We start from the raw sequence: 21877 nt of genomic DNA on the forward strand, positions 1-21877 counted from the left end.
CGGTGCTACTGGCTGCACCATCTGGCTCAGTGGCAGCGCGGTCTGATGGCTGAAGCCAAATATGACAGATGATGTTTAGTCGCTCAACCCTCAACTTTGATGATTACAAACCAGACAGCAGAACTTACTTATGTTTCATATTTATATATTGAACCCGATGACCCTGCCTGTGTGTGGGGGTGGGTTAGGCAAAATATAGATGTGTTAGTCTGTCTGATACTGCAGATAAGAATGTGTGAGGTGCACTTCCAATATGACTATGGCTTGTCTACAGAAAGATATTTTGTCATACCGTTTGTACTGTGGTAGCTATAATTTAGATACATATTGATGGCCATTGTATGTAGTCTTACAATGAGCAGGACTAGATTATGGATTTGTCTATCAATGTGGTATTAAAAACACATAGCCTCGTAACAAACATTGCATATATTGTGATATATTTAATCTATATTAACCCCCCCTAAACCCTCTGTATCTCTAATTACAAGTCACCCCAAAGCCTTGATGCAGTCCCTCTTACCATGAAGATGCAAATGCTGAGATTTAAACCTGCAGCAGTTGCTGCTCACACACCCAAGTGCTACACATTCCTACTGCCTTATTTAATGTTGCGCGGTTAATTCTTTATTTAGCAGTTCAATTCTTTGTTCTTTTTCACGCCGCAGTACGATTCTCCACTCGCTAAAACCAGGTTCCTTTTGTCACACTTGTGTTCCAGGAGAAGCACGGCTGGCTTCCGATTTTTCTTTGTTTTTTCCTTCATTTGTTCTTCTATTGGACTAGCCAGCCCCACATGCACCAGCACCAGCCCCTCCACTCCCTCCTCCTTTCCGTCATACTGTAGCGTTAGGCACCAGCGCTGATTGAAAATAAGGCTCACTCACTATGCGACTCTGTGCTTGGGATGGATTTTTTTTTTTTTTTCCCTCCCTTCCTTCACTTTTTGTTGAGAACTTGTTTGGCCACATACCTAAAATAGCTCTCTGACGTGTACAGTCCTGTTAAGGAATGTTACTGTGGCTGTCCAGAGTTCTCTGCGGCAGGAAGTTATGCAAACGTGCATTGCTGAGCACAGAGCCTTGTGATTAGGGTCCTGAAGGACTCGGTTCTTCAGCCTTTTTTCCAGTGCAGGCTGGCTGGATACTATATGGCCAACAAGGCCTCTTTTCTCTCCCAGCCTATGGTCTGTCTTGTGTAAATTCTCCTTGACTTTAAGTTGTTGTTTTTTTTTTTTTAAAGCTCAGTACATGATGGTTCTCAGCTCAGCCATGTGTGCTGATCACAACCTACCCTCTCATTAATTTCCCACATTCAGTCTTTGTGAATGTCTATGTTGCTTTTGTTCTTCCCACCAACCATTCCTCACCTCCCATTTTTCCTCCCCCCCTCCCATCTGCCTTTTTCCCCCCTTGCTTCCACCCATCCCGCAGGGCGCTCTGCTTGGTTTATGTCTCATAGAGGGGGGGTATGGCCCTGACCTCCACTGCTGAGCAGAAGCAGCACAGTTACTTAAGAGGATTCCTTCTCTTGTCTGAGCTGCTGATTCATCATGTGTCATCGTTGTTTTGCTCAGAGATGCAAGAAGAAAATCTGTCACTATTTAACTGACGATCATTCCTCATACTGGAAAGACAGGATTCTTGGTATGATAGTGAGTTTGAAGATGATGTAGCTTATGTCAACAAGTGAAAAAGCATTTGTTTATTTTAGATCAGCTGTGAAATTTACCTCTGCCTGTTTGGGAAAAAAAGACAGCGGAGGCTAGGTGACCCGTGGCAAAGTGTCAGAAGATGCGCCGATTCAACATCTGGCTCACACCCGCTAGAAGGAATGCAGTATGTTGTGCTTGAACGCTTGTGTGCACGTCTTCTTTCAACCATTCTGGATTATGGAAGATTAGATTAAATCCCACCTGTACAAGTTATGCTCCTGCCTCGCCTGAGCCAATCTAGCCTGTACCGCATGTTTGTAGTTCCTAGAATTCCAATATCGTAGCTGTCGCGTCATAATATTGAATTTTATTTTATTTTTTACAGCTAACAGAGACGGTGCAATATACTGTGTCATAAAAGGGATTCAGTCAGAAACTGGGAGTAATGTCAGTGGGTTGTTGCAGCACCGTATTGTGAAGTCACTGTAAAGTTATTGTTGGACACCACCCTGTTGCCTCAGTCATCAAAAGGTACTTAGTTTTCCCTCAGTTGCTTTTATTAGCAACTTTGTGACCAGGGTGGGAAATTCTGCTTTCGGTCATGCAGCCAGAATCCAAGCAGGCACATGACTCGTACAGTCACTTAGAGCATTTCTTGTGTAAACACCTTGTATAAAAAGCTGTATAACTACAAAGCAGCAAAAAAAAATGCTGCTTTTCATAATGTCTGCCTGTTTACTTACTGGCAGTATGGCTCAGAAATGCATCTCTGTTCAGCAGCTGACTCAAGCCCTCAGACATAACAACCTGTTTGAGGATGCAGATGTGCAGCTGTATGACCATCAGCAACATGACAACAATAAAACTAGACTCGAGTTCTTTCGGCGGTTAGCTTTGTTGTAGTGAGTCGGCCTCCTAATAGAAACGCGAACGACTTATTCAGACATTTGTTTGAAACAGCAGAATTAACGTGAATTTTAAAGGTGTCCTTCCAGCATTTAAAGAGATTCACAACAATGATTTTTTTAAGTTTAAACTGACATGCTACTGTCCATGGAAAGATACGTTTTGAGGCACCATTTAATAAACAACTGCCCTTTTGAAATCCTTTTGAGAATCTGTTATTAAGCACTTAAACAAAGCACTGAAATCCGGATATTTGTAATAAGCTAAAACCCTCCCGAGACTTGATTAATGTAATCCATGGTAGTAGCCCGCTGCTAGCTTTTCACAGAGGTCTGTTCAAAGCCGCTCCAACATCCTGACAGGACTCTGTGTGTTTTGCTCTTTACATGTTGTGTGTGTGATGTCGCTGCAGTAGAAGACACTGCAGCTTTGTTTGCCTGCGTGTTAACCCTTCTCCTCTCCCCTCAGGATGGCTTGGACGCACTGGTGTATGACCTTGACTTTCCTGCCCTGAGGAAAAACAAGAGCATTGACAACTTTTTGAATAGATGTAAGTAGCCCGCGTCATGCTTTTTTCCCCACTCATGTCCTCCTTCAATGTTGATCTGCACATGTCATTCACTTGAACCAATTGTGTCCGCAGACCCTGTTACATATGGGTATAAGCCTAGGCTCAGAAAAGAAGGCTGTTTTTGGGTCACCGCCTCTATGTAGGCTTGGACACAATAGGTGTCTGCTGCTTAGTGTGTCCCCCCTCACCCCCCCAACAAAGGGGCTTTCACAAATGGCTGGTGACCCACATGGTGCCTATCGTGATGGCTTCTCTTTTTCACAGTGCCCTCAGACGAGGGAACCCCCATAACTATGTTTAGACAAAATAGAAGTAAGGGTGATGGTGAGGCTAAATCTGTCTTTCCTGAACAGCTCAAGTAAAACTGCCCAATTCGTGGCATTCAGATTTCTAGGAAATGGCTAACTAACTGTAACTATCATGTTACAGTGTTTACCCCAGAACTTGTTCTTGTAAAGCCAGCGATGTCTGAGGTAGGGGTTGGGAGGTGAAAGGCATCAGGGTTATATTTTGGGCATATATGTCTTTTAATTTCCAGAATCACATATAGACAAACACATAATTTTCACTAAAATACCTCTAGCTAAACAAAACAACAAATGCTCACTCTCACTGCCTCTGTCGTAACTCTCTGCATATTCTCCCTCCCCCTTCGTAGCATGTTTTGTAGCCTTCACTATTCATTTTGCCTCAGCCCCTCAAAGAATTCTCCTCCGGTAAATAAACTTTGCGCTGAAATCTATTGGGATCTGGATTATGTGCAGTCGTGATGACTCTCGTGGGGAAATGCTCGCTGCTCTGTTTTTTCATGGCACACTCGAGTCCACAGGCCTTCTCTTGCAGAAATACATTATACTACACACTGATGCATTCTCTGATTATCATGTTTAAAATCTATTGCGTTGTAATGGCTTTGGTTTAGGTGGACGGGCGTTAACGGTTCATTTCTGTGCATGTAATGACTTCTTACTTTAGCTTTAATGGGTCTTTTTTTATCAGTTTGAGGAAAACTAACATTCACTGTTACATACTTTATAATCAGCCCAAGCTCCTGTAAACCCTTGGGCAAAAACTGCCATTAGGCATCTCCTCAATTACTCTTGGTACAGTACTTTTGTGTATACCAGCCAAGTGTTGGAAATGCATTGATGGTACTAATGGACTAGCTATCTTGTGAGACACTGGTTCTCAGTAGCATGCATTGCCTGAAGGGCTCTTTACTTTTCTCCTTCATGCATCGTGCTCTGCACCCCGATCGCCTCAGCTGATTTCTTTACTTCATGTATACTGTGGACCTACTGGAAATAATCCTCCTCCACCCTCCTCACACATGCATACACACACACACACACACACACACAGTGCATCTCTGTAACAGCAACATAAAATCCTATTTCTACCTTTTTCTAAACATGGTTTATGTCTTTTTGGTCCATGGGGATTTTTTTAAGTAGGGATCACGATCCCGGGAACCAGAGCACAGTGGAAATGACTCACTCTTAAATGTTCTTATTCTAATAACTCAGGCCTTGCCTTTTTTATTTTTAGATCAATTGAACTTGGATGCCCCCGCACACCCCTCCTTTTCCATGCGTTCCCGTGCCAGTTGTGACCCATGTGAATTGAAAATTCGACTCTGACCAAATTTGGCTTAACCATGAATATTATCTTCTCCTTCGGGAGCTTGCATTGTTGCTTACTGAGAGTTGGCCTCTCCCCGATGTAACAAACTTTCCCTAAACGGCATCCCTCAGCTCTGCAGAGGCGGCTGTCAGTTTTTTTTTCTGCTCTGTTTGCCAACAGGCTGGATGTTCCTTTTTGTAAGTCAGCTTCTGTGTAGACATTACGTGACACCTAAATGATGTTGGATAATAAAAGCTGGGTAGCAGTGAGCTGATCTTCCATATGAAATGCAACCACTAGAAACAGTATTTTACTAAAGAAAAATGACTGAATGGAATCCACGCCCGGCAAGCTCTTTCATGCACCTTATACTGTAATTTTTCCATCTGCTGTGATGCTTCAAGGCACAAGGCTAACATGACACTCTTAAAGGTCAATGCAATAACTTAAGCAGAGTAAAGTTCTCTGCATAGCTTCTTTTTCTCTTAACATCTATATTTGCTTTTTTTTTTCCAGACAAGGACACCATTAGTAAAATTCGGGATCTACGCATGAAAGCAGTGGACTATGAGGTGGTTAAAGTTATTGGGAGGGGAGCATTTGGAGAGGTTCAATTGGTAAGAGTACCATTGTGCATTTCTTGTGTTGCAAATAACACTAAGTATTCATTTCTGAAAGTTGCTGTGATATTAGTAATATATTCTTTAATCTGCCACCTCTTAATCTTTTTTGCAGGTAAGACACAAAGCCACGCGTAAAGTATACGCCATGAAGCTGCTGAGCAAGTTTGAGATGATCAAGAGGTCGGACTCTGCTTTCTTTTGGGAGGAGAGGGACATCATGGCTTTTGCCAACAGCTCATGGGTGGTGCAGGTACGATGTGACAATGTGAATAAGAATCTGCGTAATAATATCTTTAGAGTGTAGAGAGTATCTAAAGAGTGTTATCCACTTTTCCAGGCATTTTCAAACCTATTACTTTTTCTCTTTTTTTGTTTGGCAGCTCTTTTTTGCATTCCAAGATGACCGCTACCTCTACATGGTGATGGAATACATGCCCGGTGGCGACTTGGTCAACTTGATGAGCAACTACGACGTCCCAGAGAAGTGGGCCCGCTTTTACACGGCTGAGGTGGTGCTGGCTCTGGATGGAATCCACGCCATGGGCTTCATTCACAGGTAACAACGTCACCTCGACCCCTTTCCTTGTCTCATTTTGTGGCGTTTGTTTTCATACTGGCTGCAGTCAAACATGCATTCATTCATTCATTATCTCTGAGGCAGTCCAGAAGGTTTGAACCTCGTCCAAAGTGAACGTGTAAATTTATTTATTCTTTAGCACTGTTTTAGATAAAATGCTAGTTACTTGCTAATGTTCTAACTATAGGTGTTACGCTGCATTACTGCTCATTTTCAAAGCTGAGACTGTTTGTGATGCTGACTGCAGAGTAGTAGGGTAATGAATTTCTCTGCGCTGGACGGTGCCAAATTTCTATGATATAAATTCCATACACACTCCTGAAATTGTTTTTTTTTTTTTCCTTTTTCTAAAATGGTTCCTAATATTATTTTACACACAGCTGAGATAGTGGAAAATTCACACCACGGCAGCGGTGTTAAAATAGTTCTTGCCGTGTTCCCATTAGCTTTCTGGAAGTTGCAGTGAAAGGAAATTTCAAGACCACATAAATTTAGCGCCCAGCCTCCTTCATACCTCATTACAACTGACCTATCACTGCAGAACAGTGCAGCACCTCCAGACATTTATGATTTGCAGAGCTATTATTTTTCCAAGTTGGAACCCTGACGCAGCTCTAACCTTAAACTGATCTCACACACACACACAGAGCATCCTTCAGTTTTATTGTTATGTGTTTGGGACTGATGTATTGTTTGTGTGTTTGATATGACTTTATTTTTGCCTCTTCAGGGACGTGAAGCCTGATAACATGTTGCTAGACAAAGCAGGCCACTTAAAACTGGCAGACTTTGGGACCTGCATGAAAATGAACAAGGTATCACTTTCCGAACTTTCTGGAATATCTTAAGTGTAAAAATTTAGCCGGTAAGGTGGGAGTTGCAGTTGTGGTGATTTTTAAAAAATGTGTTTCCTCTTCAGGACGGTATGGTACGATGTGACACAGCAGTGGGAACTCCAGATTACATTTCGCCTGAGGTACTGAAATCTCAAGGAGGAGATGGCTATTATGGCAGAGAGTGTGACTGGTGGTCAGTGGGAGTGTTCCTGTACGAAATGCTAGTTGGTGAGTTCTTTTTTTTTTTTTTTTTTCTGAAAAGGTCAACTGGTTATTCTAACATGACACCTTCCTTCTAAAACTCCAAATGAGAACCATACCTGTATATTTGTTTTCACGTTTAGTGTGTGTCGTGTGCTTTGTTCGTCCTGTGAACATTTCAGTAACCCATGGTTCTTCTTCTTTCTGTCCTTCAGGCGACACTCCTTTCTACGCAGACTCCCTGGTGGGGACGTACAGCAAAATTATGAACCACAAGAATGCCCTGACCTTCCCCGACGACAGCGATATCACCAATGACGCCAAGAATCTCATCTGTGCTTTCCTGACAGACAGGTTAGATAGTGGCAGGCTAAGACCTTTTCCTTGTTTAAGCACTGATTGCTTTCTGGCTTAGTGGAAAGAATTTTGATTAAAATACACAAGATGAAGATGAACCTCTTCTGCTGATATTATGAAAATCCCTCAAATAATTGCTGAACTTCATTAAGGTTTAAACTAAGCACATTCTCCCTCACCCCCACAGGGAGGTTCGACTTGGCCGCAACGGCGTCGATGAGATCAAGAGGCACCCCTTCTTTAAGAATGACCAGTGGACATGGGAGAACATCAGAGAGAGTAAGTGCATTTTCACCGTTAAGATTACTGATTACTTTCACACCTCCCACTTCTTTTGACAGTCCGCTCACTGTTGCTGCAATCATGGCGGCCGGTGATCGTGTTTTCCATTTGACCTACCACAGACAGTTGCAGGAAATTCTTGTAGACGAGCCATTCATTCAGTATCCTTTCCAAGACTAAACGTGATTCCTGCTCAGAGGAATAATTGGCAGCACAGCGTTTTTTGAGGCCAACAATGGGGAAGTAGTCCATCATGACTGTTAATGCGCCGGGATTGACGCTGGAGCAGAGAGAGATTAGAAATGAACGGCTAAATCCAGGAGCTATAGTCAGTTCTTTTGTGGCTTTATATTTAATACTTCACTAGGCTGAAGTCAGCAACTTTGGTGTTGGCCACCCCTGTCGTTCTACTGGCTGACCGGCTCTGCTAGCAGGCTTTTGTTTTTAAGAGGGTTTTAAAAGAGAACTGAAACACTTGTTTCTGTTTCTCTTAGCTTTCTGGAAGGTGAACTACCTCAAAATGTGTTTAGAACAGAGGCAGAAAAGAAGAATTAACTATGATCCTTTTTTTTTTAAATCTCGGATTGACACTGAATCTTTAATCTTTGTTTGTGCCCTGTGCAGCGGCTGCCCCAGTAGTACCTGAACTAAGCAGTGACATTGACACCAGTAACTTTGACGACATCGAGGAGGACCGGGGGGAGGAGGAGACCTTCCCCATACCAAAGGCCTTTGTGGGCAACCAGCTCCCCTTCGTAGGCTTCACTTATTACAGCAATCACAAGTAAGTGTGGCAGACTTGGCTCCGTACCAGCTTCATAATCGATCTGCTCTCGTTAGCTTTCACTTTGACTAGAGGTATTAATATAACTCCGTGTTTTTGTTTCCAGCCTTTTGCGCAGGTCCACCTCCTCCACAAAGACCAGTGACAAACGTAGCAGCTCCACAAAAGAAGACAAGAGTCATGTGAGTACATGGCTACAATGTTTACAAAGAAAAACACAGTTGAGATGTAGAATGTATTCAAATTCGGGTTAATGCAGGTATACAAATCTAAGACTGCTTATTGTGTGTTCATGTTTTAGCTGGAGAACCTGCAGAAAAGGATCTACCAGCTGGAGGAGCAGCTCCACAGTGAGATGCAGCTGAAGGATGAGTTGGAACAGAAATGCAGGTATGAAACAGGGACGTTTATTCAAACACCAAAAGGTAGCTGCTTACATCGCGAAAACACAGGCACGATGCAAATCTTTGTCCCCAAACAAAAGAACATTACAGAGAGGTTTACATATTTCTAAACAGTCTTTTTATAGCTTCTAGAGAACAGCTATAAAAAGACAGGATCATAGATAAGCTATTGGTATCCTTGGTTGCGTGTGCATCTTTAAATGTTAATAAGCCGACTTTTCTCTTTTTTTTTTTTTTTTTTTTTTTTTTTAGATTTTTATTTAACTTTAATTGATTATTGTGAGAGGCATTCATTGTAGTTTAATATTTTTCTCAAATTCTGCTCTCCACAGGACATCAAACACCAAGATTGACAAGATCATGAAAGAACTGGATGAAGAGGTGAAATTCTGACACTTGCTTGCTTTGATTGCAGTTATATCCATAAAAAGGAAATGTACATGTTTAGCTTTGGGTTTCATAATACATTCAAAATGTGCGATGAAAAAAAAAATCAAACAACAAAGTTGAATAACTTACTGTTTAAAACCGGGGGCTAGTTTAAGGCTTGGTTTCTTCCTGCCACATCACAGCTGCTCTGTTGTGTTCCTTGCCACAGGCAAACCTGAGGAAGAGCGCCGAGGCCAGCGTGTCTCTGCTGGAGAAGGACAAGATCATGCTGCAGCACAGATTCACAGAGTACCAAAGAAAAGCTGACCAGGAGGCAGAGAAGAGACGAAATTTGGAGAATGAGGGTAAAGATAATGCGGCGCTGCTGCTAACGTATGATTCACTTTGCACTTTGCAATTAAAGTATAATTGCAGACTGAGGCAAGGATGCAGTGAGTGTTTGAACATAATTTTGCTGCATGTTAATGCCCTCATCCTCTCTGTATCATTTGGGTCTGGGTAAGAGATTTTATTTAGCGGTGCTTAAAAGAAGCCATGTCTAATTAATATACCATCTGTTTTTTGTCTAGTGTCGACTTTAAAGGAGCAGCTTGAAGATATGAGGAAGATCAGCCAGAACTCTCAGGCCTCAAATGACAAGATAGTCCAGCTGCAGAATCAGGTATAGCGTACACACAAACATCCATAATCTGCATGTGAAGGAGGACAATGCATTAAACTTCTGGTCCTCTCTACAGCTGGAAGAGGCCAATGACCTCCTGCGGGCAGAGTCGGACACGGCAGCGAGACTGCGGAAGAGCCACACAGAGATGGGCAAGTCAATGAGCCAGTTGGAGAGCTTGAACCGCGAGCTGCAGGAGAGGAGCCGCGCAGTGGACGGGGAGAAGGCCCAGCTGGAGAAGGAGCTCCTGCTCCTTCAAAGCACCTTGGACTCGGAGAGGAGGAACTACAGCCAGGGCTCTGAGGAGATCAGAGAGCTGCAAGGTGACTCATAAATGATGACGAACGCAACGCTAAAATCCAGAACAGCAGCTTACTTTAGAGGGCAGAATTTGAATATTCTGAGTGTGGCTTCAAAGAAGAAGACGGATATTTGAGACAGCTGCAGAAATTCCTCGCAGTAGAAACCATCCTTCACACTCTCACTGATGTCAGACATGCCCAAGCACTAACAACGCACCACAGCAGTCAAATCAGTCTCATGATTTATCTGTCAGCCAGTTATCTTTTAATAGGACTAAGCTTATGAAAGTTAGATAATTAGTAGGGAAGGACAGGAGTGTGACAGAGACATTGAAGTCATTCGTGTTTTTGAAGTAATAAGCATTGAAAATTCTGTAAGAAAGAGGCTTTTGCAATGAAAATACCAGCTTCTCATCATAAATGCCATGATGGTAACTGTCTGTTTTTATCGTCCGTTCTCAGCGAGGATGTCAGGGTTGCAAGAGGACAACAAAAGCTTGAAGCTCAGCGTCTCTAAAGTGGAGACAGAACGCAAACAGGCCCAGGAGAGGAGCAATAACCTGGAAAAGGTATACACACAAGTCCTAGTAGTATTTGTGAGTGTATGTAAGTATTTCCATGCTGTAGAATCTGAGGCCTTTTTGTGTATTTCTAACTAGATAACAGGAACAGGTGTGTGCTCAGCTTGCTTTCATGCTGTTTTACCCTCCCCCATAGGAAAAGAACAACCTGGAGATAGACCTGAACTACAAACTGAAGACCTTGCAGCAGCGTCTGGAGCAAGAACAGACTGAGCACAGGGTGACGCGGGCACAGCTCACTGACAAATATGAGTCTATTGAAGAAGCCAAATCAGCTGCCATGAATGGTATGCCAGTCCTCTGTCAGAGCATGTCCTCCTCTACTGTTTTTTTCACTGTTTTCTATTTGATCCCTTTCTTTTTCTCTAGAATCTTACTTCAACTTCTCTGTTTATTAAACTTCACCTGCCTATCTACCTTTTATTTCATTTAACTTCTTTCTGGCACCAACTTCCTCTTCCCGTTTCATCTTTTTTGTTTGCCATCTCGCCTGAAAGGGGATATTTGGGTGGGAGGATTTCAAGGAGTGTAAGCCAGTCAGCATGTCAGGACATTGCCTCATTGCATATTAAAGCTGGACTCCAAAGGCGTTATTGCAGCAGAATTATGATCTGTTTAGGTGGTTTTCTTACCTTTCACCTAGTACATGCTGGAATAGACTCTAATCCCTCTTTGGCAAGGCTGCAGGTTTCATCAAAAAGTCATTTTTTCATTTTTTTTTTTTAAAGGCCATATGGATTTACATGTTGTGTTTCCAGCTCCAAGAACACACTGTTCACTGTAGATTACAGAAGTCCCCTCTGAACAAATACAGCTCAGAGTAATAGATAAAAGGGTTTTGTAACTGTAAAGGCTCCGCTACTCCAAACGTCACTTAGAATCAGCAAAGTAGTCGTGAGTTAAGAGTTGGTCTTTCAGTGCGGCGTAACATTTAAGGCTTACTAAAAAGACCTGCAATCCCCTCAAGGGTGTGTATAAGTATTAAGTAGTTACTTCTTTCAGTTTTACTGAAACTACAAAAGCAAACAAATGTGTGTGTGATTCTATTATTCTATAGTGCTGAAATAAATGCATTATAATCATGAAAGCACACATTTTTAATCAGCTTATATACTCGTTTCATCAACATCTATAATTGTTGTATCCCTACTTGTGAGGTTGTCTGTTCGTTCTGAGAACGAGGCATTGACTATTTTTCTGTCATCGTCATTCCTCAGCTGTTCAGCAGAAGATGTCTGAGGAGAACGGGGCACGGATGCGAGCGGAGAGCCGGGTAGTGGAGGTTGAGAAGCAGTGCTCAATGTTAGAATTTGACCTCAAGCAGTCTGTGCAGAAGATGGAGCAGCTGATGAAACAAAAAGAACGGCTAGAGGATGAGGTAAGTCGTTTTTTTTATTTGTTTTTTTATATTCCACTATATCGAACACCATTAGTGCAACTCGTATCTGTGCTATCTCACCTCTCTCTCACGTCTCCTGTCTGCAGGTGAAGAGTCTACGGATACAGGGAGAGCAGGAGTCGAGCAAACGCGTCCTGGTTCAGAGCGACCTGAAGAGCCGCTTGCAGGAGGTGGACCGCCTTAGGTGTTCAGAGAAGCAGCTCAAACAGGAGATCAACACAGCACTAGAGAGTAAACGCTCGCTGGAGTTCCAGCTGGCACAGTTGACCAAGTGAGTAGCCTTCCGGCACGAGAAATTTTAAAACGGCTCTTCATGTAACGTGCATGAAATTAAATAGAACAGAAATTCTAATTCATAGAATAAACACTTGGTAACGCTAACTTGGGCAATTTGAGGTCACTTCGGCCGTTGTGGAGGTTAATATTACTGTGAAACTAACAGGCAGCAATTCCAGCCAGAAGCACTAATTTTCTGTTATTGCTGCACTGGCCAGTAATGCTATTTGTAAGTCAAAGCGTAAATTGCTCTATGATTGCCTGCTATTTTCAAATAAGTGCTATTATTCCAGCTTAGAGGGTGACTATGCCAAAGCTGTTCTGTGACAGTGTTTACATCAAAGGATTAGGGTTTACTCTGAGTCCAGCTCCATCCACTCCGTTGCTAATCCTCTGGCTAGCGCTGCAGCCAGTGCTGCTGGCTGCTGTGCTGATTACATTTTACTACGGAGGCGGGCTTAGAAGAAGCTTTTTCCTAGCCTGAAGACTGTTGTTTGGAAAGTGTTTAAACCTGTGAGTGTGTATAATTAACTAGATACAGGAATTGAATGAAGAATTGTCTGTGACGTTTTTTTTTGTTTTTTTTTCAAAAGACAATACAGAGGCAACGAGGGACAGATGAGGGAACTTCAGGACCAGCTTGAGGCCGAACAGTATTTTTCTGTAAGTATAAGTCAGTTTCTCACTGTCTCTGTCCTGTTTGGTGTGGAACCTGCTGGCTAAACAATTTATCCGTCTTCCCTCAGACGCTTTACAAAACTCAGGTCAAGGAATTAAAAGAGGAGATCGAGGATAGGAACCGGCAGATACAGGAGGCTCAGAAAAAGGTGCAGGAGTTGTGCAGTGAAAGGTAAGAGACTAAACTCCACTCGCAGGAGGTCCCATTACCTCCCCTTTGTTAATTCAGTCACCCAAATATTGATTCATTATTAGCTATTGGGTTTATGTCCTTGTTTCGTTGACTTTTATTGTGGTCTGATGATTAAAAATAACCTGTGTGTAAATAAAAATGTGCTTTATCCTCGACAAAGGGATTCCCTGTCTGCTCAGCTGGATCTGACGGTGACCAAGGCCGAATCCGAGCAGCTTGCCCGGGCACTTCAAGAGGAACAGTACTTTGAGCTCAGCCAGGAGAACAAGAAGGCAGGGACAAGACATAAGCAGGAGATCGTGGAGAAGGAGGCCACTATTGCACGAGTAAGCAAAATCAACATTCAGTACGTACACCGAGTAAGATGCTACTCACCTGGTAATACTGATAATATTGAAATTTCTCTGCAGCTTGAGGAATCAAATAAAACTCTGACCAAAGATGTGGAGAACCTCAGCAAAGAGAAGTCTGAGTTAAATGAGAAGCTTCGTGGTCAGGAGGAAGGTACTGTCCCTTTGTTGACCTTTTTTTTTTTTTGATTCTTCGCTCTGTTATAATTAAGTTGTTGTACAAGCAGAGTCTGTTTTTCTTGACAGAGTATTTAGCTCAGAAGGAAGAGATTACAAACACAATCAAGGCCAACTATGAGAAGGTCCTCAACACTGAGCGCACACTGAAGACTCAGGTAAAGACGCACCTATTTATACAGGGGATGTTTGCAAAAAGTAGTAAAGCAAATGGAGAATGCTGGCCAATGTTTTCCAACTATTTACCAAATTTTTTTTAATCAGGCGGTGAACAAGCTGGCAGAGATCATGAACCGCAAAGACATGAAGCTGGACCAGAAGAAGAAGGGCAGTACTGCCGACCTACGGAAGAAGGAGAAGGAAAACCGCAAACTTCAGCTGGAGCTGAACCAGGAGAAGGACAAGTTCAACCACATGGCCATCAAGTACCAGAAGGAGTTGAGCGAGATGCAGGCGGTAAGTTAAAGCAGTGTCAGTGCAGCCTAGTAAATAAAAAAAAAACAACAGTTTTTTAAACTCAAATCTCATGTTTTTTCTACCAACAGCAACTGGCAGAGGAGTGCACGTATCGCAACGAGCTGCAAATGCAGCTGGACAGCAAGGAGAGTGACATCGAGCAGCTTCGGGAGAAACTGAACGACCTGCAGCAGCGCATGGATAACTCCAGTGTCACCAGCTTGCAGACAGATGAGACAGACGGCAACATCGCAGGTAGGGTCACCACAGGGCCTGACTGGACGCTGCTGCAGCTTTTACTACGCAAAAAGAGACTTCAGTCCCAATGCAGAATTCTTATGCGACTATCAAGTCTAGTTCATTTTTCACATTTTTTCAACTTCCTGCTCGTATTTTTACAAATACTTCAGTCTTGGGCTTTCTAGTCTTGACTTGCCATGTTTTGGTCAGAATACTTGATATTCCAAAAAATTTTAACAGTACTAAATTTAATGTCTAGACATTTTAAATGTTCTTATTAACAAAAGACTATATCACTATATTCTTCGGATATTTTTGGCACTTAAATGTTATTTCAGGTAACATCTTTTGTACTTGTTGAAATCCGTCTACGGTGTTTAGTTCAGTTATTGAAATAGGATTTAACACTAACTTTTAAAAGTAGTTGCAGCCAGGCACGACCAGGGTTTTGGTTGCACAAACTGAAAATGTGGTTGCCATTTTTAGTCACCTCATAGCCACCTGAGTAATTAAGATACTCTGCACTTAGAGCCTAACAATGAAAATGCAACACAAAATACATATCACAGTAACCAAACTAAATTGTTTGTAGTTTGTGTTTTTCGGTTAGTTGAACTTTTTACCCCTCGGTCAGACAACAAAATTTACTTGTGCACGTGAGTAAACACGCTGCAGCAATGTTTGCTAATGCATCAAATATTAAAATCGTATTCATTCTGGGGTGCATATTTGGCCATCAGTGCTTTGCAACATAAAAAAACAGGGACAGGAAAGGGTGAAGAGTTAGTTGCCATTGGCAACCTGGCAACCATTACCGTCAAGCCCTGTATTAGTAAGTAATGATTTGGGTTTGGGAACCTTGTGTACATTTAAGACATAATAGCAGGTGTTTATTGAACAGACTGTTCAGCAAACACTTCTGGTCTTAGGTTTAGTACATTCAGAGCATAAAAGCTGAGGAAATCTCTAAATTTGATCGTGCTGCCACATCTATGTGTTCAAAATTCATGCAGGTAAACTCCTCTAACACATCTCAGTTGACAAATCTAGTCTGTTTCCATGTATGCTTGTGTCTGTGGTTAAATCATTCTCTCTTTATTCCCCTCATGTCCAGCCGGTTCTCCTTGCTCTTCTTATCTTTGTAACTTCTATTCCTTTCCCTCTGTGAGTAACTGAGTGGACGAGCCTCTCTTGCCTGGCCTGTGCTGCAGCTGTTTGTGCGTTTTTTTTTTGTCTTTTTGCTCCTAATTTTTCTTAAGTATTCTTTTGCCAGAGGTGAGAAAGTCACCTCTGTTGGGAGGGAAGCACTTTTGAAAGAAGCCTGATGGAGTGGAGAGAAAAATCTCTTCCCAAATTGTCGAACCAGCTAAAATTGATCAGACTAACTTGAATCGTGAGCGCTTGATGTGTAGTCGTCAGCTGTAAGCGGTTAAGTAAACCACATTAGATCAGAAGTTACCAGCATACTAAGACTACACCCTGCGTGAGGTTTGCCGCCTCGCACTCAGCAACTACTTTCAAAACGTGTCTTGAAACTGAAAATGCTGTCTTTTGATTCACGGCACTGTGCTTCAAACACTTAACACTCTTATTGTTTTTTTTGTTCTTTTTGGCCGCATGTTCACCCAGAAGTACTGCTCGTTTGGACACAAAGACCTCCCTCACAATGTCACATTTAGTAGACTAGTCCCTCTTGGTTCACTTGTTCCTGTTGTTTCAGCTGCATGCACTTGAAATTCTTATTTTAAAAATTAAATAATGTGTTTAACCTGGTTGTTTCTCTGAAAGGAGTGTGTGGTCATGTTAACTGAGAGAAAACAAGTACTAATTCCTGCTGCAAAGCTCTTATCAAAGAGCTTTTAACATCATTTGAAATCAAATCTTACCTGATCTGTTCACACGCTGTAAGAAGGACTTAACCCATCTTTAATATTTTCCTCCTGCATGGGGAGCGTGCAGCAGCAGCAGCAGCAGCATGAGATGTCAAAGCTCACCTTACTCCAGTGCAGTTAGCTTAACGCTGGCAGAACTCCTACAGGGCTTCACCTGGTGTTTTTGAAACAATTGTGCGATGATGATCTTTGTCACTTAACTTTTTTTTTTCCCTCCCCCCCTCCAGTTAAGTTTGGATTTAAACACTGCATGGCCTTTTTGTTCTGCAGTGCATTTAACTGGCTCAACAGATTTTGTAATTTTTTGTTTTTGCATCTGGGCTCCTTTTTCAGAATCCAGATTGGAGGGTTGGCTGTCCATTCCTAACCGTGCTAATATCAAGCGATACGGATGGAAGAAGCAGGTTTGTTGTGTTTATCTGGCGTTTCCTCTATGCGCCTGCATTGTTTTTGAAGTCCGTTATGGTTTGTTGAGAATGCTGCCAACCCCTTGAGGGCAATATCCGTTTTCCTCTCATTGTCCTTTCGATACTTGCAGTATGTGGTGGTGAGCAGTAAGAAGATTCTGTTCTACAATGATGAGCAGGATAAGGAACAGTCCAACCCCTCAATGGTACTAGATATCGAGTAAGTGTTTTTTGTTCCTGTTTATCCACAGGTATCCTGTTGCAGGGGGGTAAAAGTGAAGGTGTGTTTGATATGTCATTGCTAATTTTGTGCCTTCTTTGTCCAGCAAATTGTTCCATGTGAGACCAGTCACTCAAGGAGACGTGTACCGAGCTGAGACGGAGGAGATTCCAAGGATATTCCAGGTTAAGACCTTCTTCCTGTCCTCTCTTCATTCTCATACATTTGCATTCAGACTGGATTTTCTGATGTCAAAATATTCCGATTCTGTGAAGCGCTGCTCAGCCTCAGAAATGTTTATTTTAGCGCAGATTTGTTTTGACGTGGCCCTCTCTCTGTCTCGATTCAGATTCTGTATGCCAACGAGGGAGAGTGCAGGAAGGAGGCCGACATGGAGACGGTCCCTCAGGGTGACAAGACCAACTGTCTCCCACACAAAGGCCACGAGTTCATCCCCACACTATATCACTTCCCTTCCAACTGTGAGGCCTGCTCCAAGCCTCTGTGGCACGTCTTCAAGCCACCTCCGGCCCTGGAGTGTCGCCGCTGCCACGTCAAGTGCCACAAGGACCACCTCGACAAAAAGGAGGATGTTATTGCTCCTTGCAAAGGTAAAGTCCTCTCCGTGGTGGTCAAAGCTCTTAATGACTCAAAGAGTTAACTTAAACGTGACTTTACATGGGTTACCCGCAGCTTTTGTAACTTGTTTTTTAACTTGTGGTCGAACAAATATGTTGAAATCATTTCCTTCTTCAGAAAAGCCAATTTTTTTTTAGGTCCTTTATATCCTGCATTGCTTACATCCATGTTTCCTAGCAATGACTTTTCTTCTCCAGCATATCTTGCCATGTTTCTGCCACCTGTTGATCAGAGGAACAGTGTAAAACCATTTCCCAGATTTGTATCTGCATGCAATAAACAAAACGGGTATATCTATAGAAAAACTGCTCCATGATGCTACTAATCTCCACAGGGTACTTTTTTAATACTACATATAACTACTACTATTAAGTTGTAAGATGTATGGGTAACTCATTTAGCTGCTACTTGTTAAATGTTCTTTGTAAGGTTGAGTTTCTTTGGCTTTGAGGACAAAGTTTTCTGCTTATACTGTATATGTGTATTCAGCAGTCAATACAGCCGCACCTAATGGGAAGCGTTGTCCATTTTCAATCTGCTTTCTGTCACCACAATGTGAGCGTAGGGAAATAAACATGTTGGCTGCACCTATAGGTCCTCGCCCATCTGAAACACGTCACCCGTCGGACTTTGATAATTCTGAGGGCTGTTGTTTGAACGACAGTTTGTAGTATCGTAATCGTACTCTGCCTCCATGGACCATCCTACCACTGTTGCATACAGTCTTATCGAAACTAATAACGTTTGAACTAGGCCGTGCTGATCAAATATGTATTAAGATTCAGATAGATACTATATTATACCGTTTAACAATAATACAAGTGGAGTATGAGTATGTGAGCAGTTCCTAACAGAGGATTGTGCATGTGCAGTACATCCATTGGACAGGACAAGACTGATCAAACTGTCAAACAGGGCAATGCTGATCAAACTGATTGTTACTATATTGTCTGTTTCAATTGTTTTCAGAACCATATTTTAATATTTTGATTAGCTATAAACTAGAAAATGTGAGCCGACGCTGCTGTTTTTTTTCGCAGGACGTCACCCACAACTTACGTTATGTTTTAGATGCCATCCTTGAGTTGCAGTTTTGACGTCATATTGACGTAGAATGGATTCTTGATCTGCAAACATCTTGTGTTTACCCCCCCTCCCACAGTAAACTACGATGTGACCTCTGCCCGGGACATGCTCCTGCTGGCCCTGACCCAAGATGAGCAGAAGAAATGGATTGGCCACCTTGGAAAGAAGATCCCGAAGACCCCACCATCCACATTTTCACGGGCCTCACCTCGTTCTATGTCCACTCGCTCCGGACCAAACCAGTCCTTCCGCAAGAACCCTAAAAGCAATACAGGAAAGCTGAGGTAACTTTGACAATTTGTGGCTTCTGTCTAGGCTTTTTGAGACGTTTTCTAATGAGATAATTGCATGCTATACAATGAGGCACTGTAATGTTGTTTTAGGCAGTAAGTGACGGGTGTGCTGCAGTCAGAAGTCTTATTTTATCCCATCGGGTGGGCTGAGATGTGGTCAAGTCAGTCGCGTGACCTGCTGTTTGTCTCCTGTGTTGTAGCAGAGCGCAGTCCAGCCTCCAAGCAGCAGATACAACATCCAGCACTTGTTGACAGGAGCTTCTCCAGAAAGTGTTGATGTTTTGTTTTGTTTTTTAGACTTTTCTCTACAGCTTTAAACTTGTCTATTTATTAATTCTGTCACTGGGTGTTTCTAACACGAGACACTTCCTGGTTGGTTGGTTGGATAATGGGCTCTTTCCAGTTGACACTTGGGATTTTTCTAATTGGCACTAATGTGTTGTTTCGGTTCAGTAACTAACTTACTACACGACTCTCGTTAGAATTGTCCACTTTAAAGGATTTTTACATGACCTGTCAAACATGATGCAAAGGTGTTAACGGTGTTGCCGTGTCCATAAACCAGCTTGTCTGTTGTATGTTGACTTAGACTGGGTTACTAACAAAGGTAAATATGTTTTGACTTTCTTTTACTGGACACGTTTCTCTGTTCTTTCTTCCAGCTAACCATCTGAACCATGTGGATTTTTTTCTGGACTCTAAACTTTCCCTCCTTCCTCATCCTCAAACAAAAAAAAATGGAGAAACCTGTATTTCATTAAAAAAATTCATTAAAAAGAAAAATATATATCAATAAATAAACAGCGCTGGAAAATTGTCAGACACACATCAGATCACAAGGCATCATGGACATTAAGAAGCCTAACACCTCCTTCATCCATCACCTTTCCGTGTTCAAGAACTCCAACTCAACAAACTTGCAACTCTCCATTTCTACCAGAAGATGGCGGACTTGTCTTGAACTAAAGATGGACAATGGAGCGATAAGAGGGACTCATGTCATGGAGACATTCTGTGTTTCATATTACATGACAGTTATGATGGAGACAGGAAGGTAAAAGGGGGTTTTGCTGGGACTCCTGCAAGTATGTGTTCAGTTTAAGGTACTGTCATGCAGGGATTGCAGATCTGCAGTGAGTGGTTGTGTCTCAGGGGTGGAAAATAAATATCTATTTTGTCATTTCTTTCCCCACCTGACAGATACTCGAGCAAATGCAAGCATACTTCTGTTTCCAGCTAACAAAGAAACAAACAGAAAAATACGACTGATGCCTTCGTCTAATATCTCTGGCCTTTTTGCCTTTATTCTTATCACTCTGCAAGTCACTTATCAGGTTTGGGACAGAGTACTGGGACATGAGTATTAGATATTTTGAGTATTGAGTGAGGAGCATGCAAGGTCATCATTTAAATCTATGCATTATTTTTATTATAATTATTTTTATTGCTCCAAGCCATAAGGAAAATTCCATTGTAATGGCATATAGGAGTCCTAAAACTTTTTTTTCTGTTTATTTGGTACATTGTCTCTGTAATATTTTTTTTCTTGTATTGTTTATTTTTTTTGTAATGTATTGCCTTACATTGATTCATAGAAAATGGTTCAAAAGGAAAACATTAAGTTAACAAATGTAAAACTGCACTGTTTGAATTGTAAATTATTTGTAGAAGACTAAACAGGTGTAGCATTTGGCCCACCTAGTGCCTTAATGTTTGGATATTGATTTTACTGCCATATCTGTTTGTTTTTCTTCTCCAAAACAAGACAAATCTTAACTCTTCCATCATTTATTTTTTAAGAAATCGACCACATGTTTGTGGTTTTATCGGAACTTCTTTTTCTCTGGTTTGAGTATATAAAAATATATATATTAGATTACCTCTTTATGGACACATTGCAATAGAGTATAGCGTGTCAAAACAAAGTCCCCAGACTCAGTTCATATCACATGACAAATTTCGGGATGGTGTACCTAAAAGCGAGCCTACCTGTGTCAATGATTGTCCTTATTAACAATTACAAGTTGTTTCTCTAATACGGTAATGTCCCGTTAATGCAAACCCCCCACAGTGTATATAATGAGAGAGACATAAGGATTAAGGAATACCTCCGCAATCTTTTTATTTGTAACTTTTTGTTCGGAAAAAAAAAAAAAGCACTGGAACTATGACCTACTCTTGTCTTGGATAATTTGCATGGTTAATTGCATTGGAGTCCGCACTGATGGATATGTCAATAAACATATCTTTATCATTCATTGTATGCTAGTTTTCACTACAGAAACCATCATAGTTTTATAGTTTTAGCATGAGGCTATACATGGATCCATCCAACAACACGATTACCAACCGGGAAAAGTGGACAACAGCTGGTTTGTGTTAAAGGTCCAATGTGTAAGAAGAGGTCTGTATTTGCATATTATATTATTCATAACTGTTTTCATTTATGTGTAATCACCTGAAGATAAGAGTAATTATGTTTTTGTTACTCTAGAATGAGACTTCTACACATACAGACACAGAGGGTCTTCCATGGAGTCCGCAATGTTTCTACAGCAGCCAGAACAGATGAACTTAGACACAAGATTCTGCGCACATTTCATGGTCAATTTCTCCTTTATACCTACAAGAAGAGGATGATGCAGTGGGGTTGTGATCAGCAACTACTTCACTAGATGCCTGTATCCTACACTCTGGACCTTTTAATTGCGTTAATTTGCTTGGAAATATGTACCTTGGAAGCACAATATCAAGTGACTTGTTAAGGGCCCTAAGGTTTTATTTTCTCACCTTGAAGCCCTGTTTCAAGAGGTCCCATG

General features: G+C 41.8%; 1 protein-coding gene across 6 annotated transcripts in view; it reads left to right on the forward strand.

Annotated features, from left to right (window-relative positions):
• The window catches only part of rock1 (Rho-associated, coiled-coil containing protein kinase 1), a 37043-nt gene extending 16192 nt beyond the window's left edge, over positions 1-20851 (forward strand). For 2 of the 6 annotated variants that reach the window (XM_027290590.1, XM_010729220.3), the window contains 32 exons: positions 3029-3110; positions 5271-5371; positions 5490-5627; positions 5758-5933; positions 6685-6769; positions 6874-7018; positions 7207-7345; positions 7536-7627; positions 8255-8414; positions 8521-8596; positions 8716-8804; positions 9151-9199; positions 9417-9552; positions 9778-9869; positions 9946-10192; positions 10634-10740; positions 10889-11039; positions 11970-12130; positions 12238-12422; positions 13021-13090; positions 13174-13277; positions 13459-13624; positions 13709-13802; positions 13895-13983; positions 14090-14281; positions 14371-14536; positions 16747-16817; positions 16952-17040; positions 17147-17225; positions 17390-17651; positions 18842-19049; positions 19259-20851. In XM_027290590.1, coding sequence (XP_027146391.1) covers positions 3029-3110; positions 5271-5371; positions 5490-5627; positions 5758-5933; positions 6685-6769; positions 6874-7018; positions 7207-7345; positions 7536-7627; positions 8255-8414; positions 8521-8596; positions 8716-8804; positions 9151-9199; positions 9417-9552; positions 9778-9869; positions 9946-10192; positions 10634-10740; positions 10889-11039; positions 11970-12130; positions 12238-12422; positions 13021-13090; positions 13174-13277; positions 13459-13624; positions 13709-13802; positions 13895-13983; positions 14090-14281; positions 14371-14536; positions 16747-16817; positions 16952-17040; positions 17147-17225; positions 17390-17651; positions 18842-19049; positions 19259-19310 — 4053 coding nt within the window. In that variant the 3' untranslated portion in view covers positions 19311-20851. Of the gene's footprint in view, positions 1-3028; positions 3111-5270; positions 5372-5489; positions 5628-5757; positions 5934-6684; positions 6770-6873; positions 7019-7206; positions 7346-7535; positions 7628-8254; positions 8415-8520; positions 8597-8715; positions 8805-9150; positions 9200-9416; positions 9553-9777; positions 9870-9945; positions 10193-10633; positions 10741-10888; positions 11040-11969; positions 12131-12237; positions 12423-13020; positions 13091-13173; positions 13278-13458; positions 13625-13708; positions 13803-13894; positions 13984-14089; positions 14282-14370; positions 14537-16746; positions 16818-16951; positions 17041-17146; positions 17226-17389; positions 17652-18841; positions 19050-19148; positions 19171-19258 lie in introns of those variants that run through there. The other 4 variants (XM_027290592.1, XM_027290595.1, XM_010729221.3 and 1 more) reach the window with 4 other exon arrangements.
• Positions 20852-21877: the final 1026 nt, after the last annotated feature.

This window comes from Larimichthys crocea, chromosome II (genome assembly GCF_000972845.2).
Source record: "Larimichthys crocea isolate SSNF chromosome II, L_crocea_2.0, whole genome shotgun sequence".
NCBI lineage: Eukaryota > Metazoa > Chordata > Actinopteri > Sciaenidae > Larimichthys > Larimichthys crocea.